The 13159-nt window shown below is 34.2% G+C and overlaps 1 protein-coding gene across 1 annotated transcript in view; it reads right to left on the bottom strand.

Annotated features, from left to right (window-relative positions):
* Positions 1-12984: 12984 nt before the first annotated feature.
* The window catches only part of LOC119665481, a 1333-nt gene continuing 1158 nt past the window's right edge, over positions 12985-13159 (bottom strand). The window contains exon 2 of the mRNA XM_038074703.1: positions 12985-13085. Coding sequence (XP_037930631.1) covers positions 12985-13085 — 101 coding nt within the window. The remainder of the gene's footprint in view (positions 13086-13159) is intronic.

Consider the following 13159-nt stretch of genomic DNA (forward strand, 5'->3'; position numbering starts at 1 on the left):
TTTTAAATATATAAATCACGTCATGAATCTGAGTGACAATAGACTCCCTAAAATTCTGGCAAGTTTCCTCCCAAATACGAAAACAGGTTTTGTTGAAAAAGGGCAAGTGATTATAGACATGCTTACAAAAGGTTGGAATATAAATTGCGCGATCGGAATTATTTTAAGGATGATTATACTATTGGAACTATCAGCCAGATTTTTAAAACTCGGGGCAAACTCCTTAAGTTAAATTATAGACCATATGTGCAAGTAAATTCAACACATTGTTCAGTGTGTAATTTAGACCAGCTAGAAGACATAACACACTTTATTGGATTATGTCCAATTCTGAGAGAAATGCGATACAAATTCTATAGGAAGCACACTCTTACAGAGGAGGAAATAATGGAGGCATAAAACGGGGAAAACTGGACCGCACTCTCTGGCTATGTTGAAGATGCAATTAATTACAGGCATAGAATAATAAATGACAATTTTTAGTTTTAAATAAAATAGAATAAGAACAAGAAAAATATTTACAATTCTACTTTAATATACTGTAAAATATATTTTGATTAGCTTTAGAACACTTCATTATTAGTTAATTATTAGCAATTAGTTTTTAGTCGTTTCTTTTGACTATTTTATTTAAAACACAATATTATACAAAACTACTTTCTTCAATCTACAAAACAACACAACTTTATTCTAGGAAAATTAACCATCAACTTTTTACATGTGCTTTTATCCTTTAAGCATTGCCAGGTGTATATTTTCTTCAAGAATGACAAATGGATATTTTCTGGGTTGCCGTATTGGTTGTACTGTCGCCACAAGTTAATTAATTAATAAGAAGATTATATCTGCTGAAGAACTACATTTTTAAGGTTAAGGTGGGTTTCAAATCTGTTGTCACAACGAAAGGGGTGCTAGAGTTAATTCACGTGGATACTTGTGGTCCAATGCAAGTGAGTTATTTAGGTGGCAGCACATATTTCATTACGTTCATTGATGACTTCTCAAGGTATACTGAAGTGAAATTTTTACGAAAAAAATCAGATGCATTTACAGTTTTTAAGCAGTTCTTAGTCCACGTAGAAAAAAAGACAGATAAAAAATTAAAAACTATTCGTAGTGATAACGGCGTTGAGTATAACAATAAACAATTGAAAGAATTTTTGGAACAACGGAGCATAATTCATCAAACTACAGTCAGTTATACACCCCAGCAAAACGGTGTTGCAGAACGTGCCAATCAAACCCTACTAGAGATAGCTTGAAGCATGCTCTTGGACTCTAACTTCCCTCAAAGTTTGTGGTCTAAGGCGGTTAATACGGTAGTGTACAAAAAAACCGGTTTCCAACAAAAATATTAAATGGCATTACACCGTATATGGGTTGGAAGAGAATCTTCTGTGAATCATTTTCGAATTTTTGGATGTGAAGCAGTGGCTATTCAAAAGTGTTCACTTCGGGTAAAATTCACTCCGAAGGGAGTTATGCTGAGACTCGTTGGATACGCTGATTATGCAAAAGCATGCAAGATGTGCAATTCAAGCAGCAGGCAAAAAATTTTGGCAAGGGATGTAGTATGTTTTGAAAACGGTCCAAATTATGGCACAGGTGCCAAAAATGAATACGAGTTTGCGTTTTTTGAAGTGGAAACACCTAAACTAAGTGTTGAAAATAATCAGGTAACTGAAATTAAAAATGAAGAATCAGCTGACAAATGGCGATCCTGCCAGATAGCAGAGCAAGGTGAAGTTTCATTATAATCTGACACAACAAGCATTGCATCAATACACGATGATAAAACGGCAAACGAAACACACTTATATTCTGAATTGGTTAATAAAAAATAGCTCCGAGGCCGTACAGTACTTTCAAATAAAAAATGAGAAGATAAGTCAAAAACAGCGTTAAAACTAATAAAAAAGTCGAAATGCTAAGTTCTATTATACCAACCCCAAAAAAACCCCAAAAACCTAGTTGATGCGTTTAAAATAGAGGAAGCGGAACACTGGCGAGAAGCTCTGTTAGCTGAATACGACTCATTAATAAAAATGAGTTGAAAAGCCTGAGAACAAAAATGTGATCGGAAATAAATGGATATTCAATATTAAACGAAAACCTGATGGAAGCATTGGTCGTTATAAGGCACGTTTGGTTGCTCATGGGTGCGCACAAAAATATAATGTAGACTATACAGAGACATTTGCGCCTGTATTAAGACACTCTACAGCTCGTTTGCTATTGGGTTTGGCAGCTAAGCATAGATTGTTAATTAATCACCTAGATATTACTGCAGCATACCTACATGGCGAATTGGAAGATGTAATTTATATGAAACAACCCCCAATGTTTGAGAACGAGCTGAATCCAGACGCCATGTGTCGATTGAAAAAATTAGTCTATGGATTCAAACAATCCGGACGAGAATGAAATAAAAAAATTACAACAATTTTAATTGAAATGAATTTAAAGCGGTGTAAGTCTGATAATTGTGTTCAAGAAAAAGGAAAATATAATTACACTGATTGGACTCTATGTGGATGATATGTTGGTTGCATGTTCCTCTGATAAAGAATTGACTGAAATAGTTTACGAGTTAAATCATTATGTTGAAGTTGTAGATCGCGAGCCGGTAAAACATTATTTAGGACTGCAAATCGAAAGGGAGACTCCTAGAGGTGCGATGTACATTCACCAAGAATGTTAAAGAACTTTTGGAGAGTTGGAATATGACGAATTGTAAGGCTAATGGAATATGACCAGGTACTAATGGAGTAGTTTTAAAAAAATGTAAAGATTATCGCAGTGAAGCTATCGAAAAGAACTATCAGAAACTAATAGGAGAATTAATGTACCTCGCTGTTATTTCAAGGCCTGACATAGCGCATGTAGTAGCGAATTTGTTTCAATTTAACTCTCATCCACATCCAGAACATTTTTTAGCAGCTAAGCATATCCTGCGATATCTTAAAGGAGCTTCAAAAGGTATTATTAAGTTTGAAAGAGATAACGAAAATTTCAGATGTTTCACATATGCGGACTGGGGATCAGACGCTACAGACCGTAAGTCTTTTTCTGGTTATGTAGTTTTTCTTTCAGGTGGTGCTATAGCCTGGGAGTCAAAAAAACAGCACGTAGTTGCACTAAGCTCAATGGAAGCGGAATATATCGCTTTATGCCAAAAGCAAAAGATGTGGCTTTCATTTGAGGAATGCTACATGAAATGGGTTTTAACGGGTGTATTACTAAACCTACGACCATTTTTTATGTCGATCAAGGTGCTCAATTTTTAGTTAATAATCCTACCGTTCATAAACTGAGCAAACACATTGATACTCATTTTCATTATATTCGTGAGAAACAAAAAACGAATGACATTGCTGTGGAGTACGTATTATCATCCGAGAATGCAACCGACATGTTTACGAAGTTGTTAACTAAAGAAAAACAAAATAACTGTTGTAAAAGATTAAGATTAACATTTAAATGATTATTTTTCTTTCTACGAATTAATAAAACTAATAAAACTATATAAAATTGCACAAGATTGAATTAAAATTTAGAATAATAAATAATCAATTAATGTACTTGAATTGAGGGAAACTTTGTCAGCATAAATGCAACAGTGCAATTAAGCACTAAAATCTTATACTCTTATCTTATACTAATCTTATACTAAACTTTATATTACTATTGTTATTTTAATTTTAAGTTCTCTTTAATAAAAGTCTTTGAACTGAGCGGTCGTGTGCGAAACTTTATATTTATTTCTAACAAAATCTGCAGGTGATAGAACCATCCTGTCGTCACAAGTGTCATCCAATGATATGAGCAGATGTGAATTCAAGCTAGCATCGACGTTTACAAGTAGAGTATGTAGCTGATCATAGTAAATTGAATGGGTGCCAACAATCCGTAGTAAGTGTTTCTTCGCTGACTTAGCTTCCTATAAACCGCCTTGACGTGGTGTACATTTTGTGCCTTGATTTGCCAATTACTTTTGAGAATATTCATTACGCCAAGCCTGTAATTCAGCAGCCATTAAACGATCTACCACTGTATAAGTGGTTACATGGACCACGCCGGTTTACGAAACGGGTGTATGTGTTTATGAATGTTAGCCTTCTGCACGGTTCGTACAGCCTTGGAGCCAATTCGTATGTTCAATGGACCGAAATAGTTTATGCCAGATCTTGGAAATTGGAGAGATGGGGTGACCCGAGCCTTTGGTGGTGTCGCCATACGTTGTTTTAGCATTATGTGTTTATGCCGTCACTATGGCATTCACTAAAATGCTTGCCTGCAGAATTCAATATTTGTGTCGAATAGTATGCAGCATAAGCTGTATGCCGCCATGAAGTGTGTCTTGATGCACCTGTCATATTAAAAGCCTAGCCAGTATGCTATCCTCAGAAACAATGACTGGATGGCGCTGTGCATCTGTCACCCTTGCATTATGTGGGCGTCCACCTACTCGCAATATATTGTCCGCAGTGGAGCTGATAAATGGACTCAGTGCGCACCACTGCATACACAAAGCTGGAGTTTTGGTCACAAATGCAAATTCCCAGAAGATCGCAGTAAGTCTGGGGTACCAGTCACACCAACGCTAGAGGAAGAGTGCTCTTGGAATGGTTCTCTCAACTAGATGTTGTGCTTCTGAATACTGGCGAACATGCATTTGAAGCAGGCTGTTGTGAGTTAAATATTTATTTTATTTAATTTCACGGGTTTTTGGCAGTTTTTCTGTATGGTAGTGTGTACGATCTTAGGTGATCGTACATTTCCCTAAAAATAGGCAAGGTTATTTGCATCTGGGCAGTTGTTGACTAGAACCAAAGCAGCAGACCGTCAGTTCGACGATAAGAAAAGCTGAGTTTTGGTATTTGGTTAATAATTGGTGTCACGATGTAAGTGACTTTGAAATTGTAAATACGGAAGAATTGCAAAAATATGTAGAGCATTCTTATTAATAATAAAACTTTGCAAATTTAGCAAAGTAAATTATGAAACTATGAAAAAACCCAATTAGGTAACTAGGGTAATTTGAAGGTCATATATTGGATTTTTGCATCAAGTTTGGGTATATAAGATAGATTTAAAACCACAAAGTAGTTAAGTTGCAGTTGGAGTTGTAGTTGAAGTGGAAGTTAGAGTCTAAGTTAGAGTCTAAGTTGGAGTAAAAATTAAGAGTCAAAGAGGAGTCAAAGACGGGAGTTGAAAGTTGTGTAGAAATAGAAAATTATAAAAAACAGTGGTTAAACGAAGTAGTGGTTAAAATTTATATAATGTACACTTAGCCAAATATAAAAAATGATCAAGCGTAGTAGCGCTGACAACAAATGTTAAAACAATAAGTCGTGTGTGACTGAATCTAAAAGAAATCCAAAGAATATAAATTATAACATAAATAAAATTAATAAAATTAAATTGTGAAATTAAACTCAAGTGTTTTCATAATAGCTAAGGACCTTTTTAAAAATTAGCTATAAACAAGTGCAACTGAAACATTTCGTCCAAAACTTGAAATAAAGAATTCAACATTTTGGCACACTCGGGGTTTTCCACAAAAATTCACAACATAATTGGCGCAGCCGGTATACACACGTTTCTATAAACATACAATATAAAACGTGCAACGTGAGACGACAACGTCACCTACCTACGTGGGAGTTTACAGCATTACAACTATACAACACAACAAAATTAATTAATTAATTGAACACAACATTAATTGGCAACACATAATAATTGGCAACCGATACACGTTTTTTTTTTTTTAAAAACTAAAAGTAACAAAACGTGCAGCGAGGGACCAACACATTAAGGACAAGACAAGACCCGGATTAATAAGGAGTATCAACAAAAACACACATCAAGAAGAAAAATGGGAGAAAAAATTGTAAGTCATTAATAAGAAATATTTATAGTTAAGTTTTTAAATTAGAAAGACATTTCATTTTTTAAGAAAGACAAATCAAATCAAATGTGTTTTATTACAACACATAAAAATAATATTGTAATGATATAATATATATTTTTATTTTTTTTTAAAAATCAAATTTTATATGTAAATTTTCTGAATGTAAGTTTTATGTATGTAAATTTATTTCTATATGTAAGTTTTTTTTTTGAGTTCTGTTGTTCTACGTTGTTATGTGAAATTTCTTAATTTTCAAGTTTGTTCAAATATGGGGAAAAGTTGTTTTGTTTGCAATAAGCAATTCGAGGCAAAAGATTTAGAAAACCATCTAGATTCGCATAAATGGTTGTTTGAGGAAGCACATCGTATTATTAGTAAAATAGACAATACAAAAGATAAGGGAATATCTTACGAAAACATAAGCATAAAACCCAATAAAAACTGCATAAAACGACCAGTACCAAAAACAGATAAAGAGTGGGCCCGACAATATAGGCAAGAATTTAGAGAATTGTGGAATTAAACATTGTTTTCTAAGTAATAAGTGTAATGCAGAGATATGGTTTGGTATTTTCTCTTTTGATTAATTAATTATTGTTATTGGTTGAGTGGGGTCACGTAATTGTTTTGTTTTTATTTCTCATAAATGGAAAAGGAAATCGAACTAAACAAAAACAGGAGCTTAGAGTATTTAAAAGATATTTAGAATCGGCAAGAGTACACGCTTGGGAAAAATTAATTGAACTTAATCCAGATAAGGAATTTGTTCAATTAACAAAAGATCATATTAGACATAACAGGTTAACGAGGGTTGAAGAACTTGAATACATAAAGGAAAATATAGAGAGTGTGGAAGGGATAAGGTCTAAAGAATTGGCGAACGTTATTGAAGATTTGTCAGATGCTAAAAAGGGTTTGGAACATAAGTGTAAGCAACTAAGTTCACGCACGGAAGAACTAACTCTTTATTGCAAGACGCGGAAGATCAGACGGCAATTTTGGAGAACGTTTTAAAAAACCAGGGAAAAACGGAACAGGACATCAGTATAATCTTGGATTCAGAAGGTACAGATCACATTAGGGAAAACGAGATTAAAAAGCTAACAGCACAAATTGATGATTTAAAGAAAGAACTAGCGAAGTGCGGACAAACAAAACAGTTACTGAGAACAATGGTGGAAACAAACAATAACGAAAAAAAAGTTATGGCATCGATTACGGCAATCATGGAAATAGTAACCAAGGTGCTACCGTATTTCATGGGCACAGAAGGACCCGATCTACGGAGTGAAGTACATAAGTTTATTGCAGGTTGTGAACTGGTACAACAAGCACTACCGCAAGAGGGAGCACAGTATGTCGTAAGTTGCATAAAACAAAGATTAGTGAGTGTAGCTTACGAGAATATCGCGGGTAGACCATTCAACACAGTAAATGAATTGTGTGAGGCGGTTAAACGTACATACCTCAGGAAACGTACATTGGAACACATAAGGAATGATCTAACTGGTACTAAACAAAGACAGAATGAGTCGGCGAGTTCATTTGGAGGTAAACTGGAGGCGTTACTACATGAAGCCGAACAACAAATAAGAAATCAAGGAGGTGAGAGTGAAATTCTGTCACAGTTAGGAGAATACAGGCGACTAACAGTACGTTGTTTTATTAAGGGTTTGAAAGACAATAGTTTAAAGCATAGGTTTATTGGGTTAGAGAATGATCCTATCCAGAAACTAATTTTTATTGCAGAATCAGCCGAAGAATTATTGGGTGAATCACGTTCAAATATAAACATGTCCACCACAGAGAATCGAACAGAAATGAAATGTACGTTTTGTAAACAAGACGGACATGGATGGGCATACTGCCCAGGAAGACAAAATACGCCATACTGTACAAATTGTGGAGTATATGGGCATGAAAATGGACCCAAATGTAGAGAACATCCTATGGAGACAGTAAAACAAGAAAAATCGGCCTGCAATTTCTGCAAGAAGACGGGACACGATACAAAGGATTGTTTCAGTAGACTAAACAAATTGTATTGTACTTCTTGTGGAGTGAGAGGACATGAACAGAATAAATTTTGTAAATTGGGACATACAGGACGTGGGAACCAAAATAACTACAGTAACGTGAGACAAGAAAGGGACTGGCAAAACCATTCAGTACCTTTAAAGCACAGTAATCCAAACTTTAGCAGACCAAGTGGAAGATCTTTGAGTGCAAATCTTAGATGTTTTAGGTGCGGCAAAGAAGGACATTTTGCAAAAACTTGCAGAATAACAGTACCAAATCCGTCGGGAAACTTCAACTGGCCCAGTCTAAGACATTAGACTGGACTGCCGTAAATTCAAAAAGTAAATGTCAATTAAATTTAGGACCTGCACGAATAACTAAAAGTAACAGCAACAACAATGTTCAGAACCAATCAAATACAAATAATAAGATGAAGAATTTAGGAGCCAAAGCGGTTAATTCAAGGAATCATGGTATAATCACGATAAAACATAAGGAAGTGCAAGAAAATTTGACCAACCAAATAGGGTTTAAAAATTCAGAGGGAAAAATTAGTTATTTGAAAAAGCCGAAATTGAATAATATAGTGTTGAGGGTGAACAAATATATGTTCAGTATTTGGACATGTATAGTTACATTACTAATTTCATATTGTTCAATACTATCGGATTACTGGAAAGAAAAATCAGAGTGGGTGTTTGAACAAATAGGAGTTCTACGGGCAAAAGGAGCGAGTTACAATGCCAAAGGTAGCATTAGTCAATCGTTTGATGATGCCTATGTAGAAGTACCTTGCGAACGTGCAGTGGGGAATAAACTTCGACTTTTAGTTGACTCGGGAGCAGACACCAGCCTTATAAAAACAGAGGCGTTAATCGATTTAAAAGATATAAACACCAAAGACACAAAAGGTCTTACAGGAGCTTTTGGAGGCAATATAAGTACATTGGGTACGGTCAATATTGAACACCGAAAATTTCCAGCTCTACAATTCAAAATGCATGTAGTGCCAGTAGGTAGCCAGTTACCAGCAGACGGACTTCTAGGTCGAGATGAACTGTGGAACCGGTCTACTACGGACACAATTAAAAAGGTTTTAAAATTTTTTAAAAATAAAGAGGAATTAGCTACTTTACCACTGGTAAGCATTGTAGATCATGGTCGGATTTGTATAGCAGAAAGCATGACAATCCCAGGTAGATCAACAATGATTATTCCAGTAAAAGTAGTGCCTAAAGAAGGAACACTCGTAATACATAAAAAGGAAATAGTTACAAATGTCTATTCAGGTGAATGTTTAACAGAAGTAAAAAACGGAATAGGTTTTGTAAGAATTTTGAATGCAAACAACTATGCAGTTGAAATGAATAGTGAAATTGAATTAAAGGGCAGTGATATGAATGAGTACTATGAGTACAATGTCCCTAATGTTAATTTGAACAAAGAAGTAAACTTACAGGAAAGGTACGGAAAATTACTGAAATTAATAAGATTGGATGAGCGTTTAAACAATGAAGAAAGACGGTTAATTACGCAGACAATTAAGGAATATAACGATGTATTTCACTTACCAGAAGATAAACTGTCCTATACATCAGTATTGGCACACGAAATTCCAACAAGTCATGATCAAATACCGGTAAATCAACGACAATATAGATTACCAGAAGCACATAAGGAAGAAATTAATAAGCAAGTTAGTGAAATGCTAGATGAAGGAATAATAACAAGGAGTAAATCACCATGGAACTCTCCTATCATCCTTGTACCAAAAAGGTCAGGTATAGATGGGGAAAAGATGGCGTCTCGTGGTTGATTTTAGAAAATTAAATGAAAAAACAATTAAACAGGTGTTTCCAATTCCTAGAATTGATGAAATTTTAGACCAACTAGGATGCAGTAGATATTTCTCAACGCTGGATTTGGCTAGTGGCTATCACCAGGTGATGGTAGACAGTAAAGACAGGGAGAAAACGGCATTTAGCACAGGTCTAGGACATTTTGAATTTCTTAGAATGCCATTTGGTTTAACAGGAGCACCCGCAACTTTTCAGCGAATTATGAATAGTATTTTAACAGGATTACAAGGGATAGATTGCTTCGTCTATCTCGACGATATTGTTATCTACGGAAGGAATTTAAATGAACACGACCAAAGGTTAAGGGGAGTATTACAAGCACTAAAAGAAAATAATTTAAAATTACAAACGGAGAAATGTCAGTTTTTAAGACGAGAAGTCGTTTATCTTGGGCATAAATGTTCGGACAAAGGAGTAATTCCAGATCCAGACAAAACGAAGTGTGTTAAGTCTGTCCCAGCACCTCGAAATGTTAAGGAACTGCAATCATTTTTGGGACTTGTGAATTATTATAGGAAATTTATCCCACAAGCAGCGAGTGTGTGTTTACCACTTAATAAATTACTAAGGAAAGGAGAAAAGTTCGAATGGAACGACAGTTGCCAAGAAGCAATGATTAAACTGAAGGCTGCAATAACGAAGCTTCCTATACTTCAATATCCAGATTTCTCAAAACCTTTTGTTTTAACAACTGACGCTAGTAATGAAGCGTTAGGTGCAGTATTGTCTCAGGGAGAAGTAGGTTCTGATTTACCACTTTATTTCGCAAGTCGTGCTCTGAGTAATACGGAGAAAAGATATTCAACTATAGAAAAGGAATTTCTTGCGATAGTTTGGGCAACTAGGAATTTTAGGTCTTACTTATTGGGAAGACATTTTAAAATATTTACTGACCATAAGCCATTAAGAGGTATAGCAAATCTTAAAGACCAAGACACACGTTTGGGAAGATTCCGATTGAAATTGTTGGAATACGATTTTGAAATTTTATACAAACCAGGAAAAACCAATAAAAACGCGGATGCTCTGAGTCGACTACCAATAGCAGTAGTTACGAGAGGAAATAAAAGAGCAACAAATCTGAAGGAAAACAAAAATAAAATGGAACAAAATGAAATAGAAGAAGTGGAAGATACGAAGGACCAAACGAAAGAAGATTACGCGGTATTTCTAACTAATAAAAAAGATATCCAAGAAGTTTTAAAGAAATTCCACGACTCACCTATCGGAGGACATCAAGGAGCTGTTAAAACGTATTTCCGAATACGAAAACAGTTTAAATGGGCAGGCATGCAAAGACAGATAAAAGACTACGTAGGAACATGTCAACAATGCCAGAAAAACAAGAGTTCTAGGGTAGAGGAAATGCCAATGGTTTTGACGGATACCCCTCAAAGACCATTCGACAAAGTATTTATGGATATTGTAGGCCCACTACCTACTACAGAGAATGGGAATAAACTAATTTTAACATTTCAGGATGATTTTTCTAAATATTTGGTATGTACAGCATTACAGGATGGGGAAGCTACGACAGTAGCAAGGAAATTCTTTAACGAAATAATTTCAAAATTTAATATACCAAAAGTTCTCGTGACAGACAATGGGACTAACTTCACATCAAAATTATTTAAAGAAATCTGCAAAATTCTTGGTGTTAAAAAGATACAAACTACTCCATATCATCCACAGGCAAATGGCTCTTTGGAAAGAAGTCATCGTCCTTTAGCGGAATTTTTAAGAAGTTTCGTTAAATTGGATGGATCCAACTGGGATGAGTGGTTGCATCATGCGATGCATGTCCATAATAACACGGTGCATTCTGCAACAAAGCAGACACCATCAAAAACACTATTTGGGTTCGATTTCGAGATTCCCATAACATTAAAAAGAAAACCAACACCATTATACAACCACGACGATTTTTCAAAAATTCTGAAATATCAAATTCAACGCTCATACGACGTGGTTCGAAAAAATCAGGAGTTAAACTATGATAAGAATTCTAAAAGTAGAATGTTCAAAGTAGGAGATAGGGTATGGTTGAAGAATACAAGTAGAAGAAATAAGTTTTCACCTATTTGGGTGGGACCTTTCCCAGTAACAGAAATTACTAGTCCAGTAAATGCTAAAGTAATAATTTCAGGAAGGGAAAGAGTATTCCACAATAATCTACTTAAATTACATAAAAGATAGACAAAATTATAACTATTAACAAGTTTTTTTTTAAATTTAGTCTTTAGTTTTAATTTTTAGGAGTTGTAGGTTTACAATTAGGAGATGAAGGTTCCTGTTTTTCCGGGGGGAAAAGGAAAAAAAAAAAAAAAGAAAAATGAAACTAGAAAACTGAAATAAATATTTTTTGTTTGACTCAACATTTTCATTATTTATTATAATCTAAATAAATTTTTGACTGTTAAGTAGTTTATAATAACAATCATAATAAACAACAGAACACAATAATAAAGAAATTTACAAATTTCAATTATCAAGAGTAAACATTTCTTAAAATATTTTAAATAGATAATTTTTGAACTATAGTTTGTTTATAATAAGATATAATAAAGAATTTAAGCAATTCAAGAAATTTTTTAAAAATATTTTATAAGAATAATTTTTAAGTAGTTTATGAAGAGTAAACATGTATGGAAATATTTTTGACGCATATAAAGTGTTATTTTTTTTTAAGAATAATGTTATGAAAAAATTAAAATGTAATATAGATTTAAGATTTTAAAATTTAAATGAATAATTTAAAATGTAAACCTAAATTTGATGCAAGTTTAATATAGACCGTTAGATATATAACATTGTGTGCCACAATGTTCTTCATAGGGGGAAGGAATGTTGTGAGTTAAATATTTATTTTATTTAATTTCACGGGTTTTTTGCAGTTTTTCTGTATGGTAGTGTGTACGATCTTAGGTGATCGTACATTTCCCTAAAAATAGGCAAGGTTATTTGCATCTGGGCTGTTGTTGACCAGAACCAAAGCAGCAGACCGTCAGTTCGACGATAAGAAATGCTGAGTTTTGGTATTTGGTTAATAATTGGTGTCACGATGTAAGTGACTTTGAAATTGTAAATACGGAAGAATTGCAAAAATATGTAGAGCATTCTTATTAATAATAAAAACTTTGCAAATTTAGCAAAGTAAATTATGAAACTATGAAAAACCCAATTAGGTAACTAGGGTAATTTGAAGGTCATATATTGGATTTTTGCATCAAGTTTGGGTATATAAGATGGATTTAAAACCACAAAAGTGGTAGTTATAGTGAGAGTTGTAGCTGAAGTTGAAGTTAGAGTCTAAGTTAGAGTCTAAGTTGGAGTAAAAATTAAGAGTCAAAGAGGAGTCAAAGTC

This window comes from Teleopsis dalmanni, chromosome 1, assembly GCF_002237135.1.
Source record: "Teleopsis dalmanni isolate 2A chromosome 1, ASM223713v2, whole genome shotgun sequence".
Classification (NCBI taxonomy): Eukaryota; Metazoa; Arthropoda; class Insecta; order Diptera; family Diopsidae; genus Teleopsis; species Teleopsis dalmanni.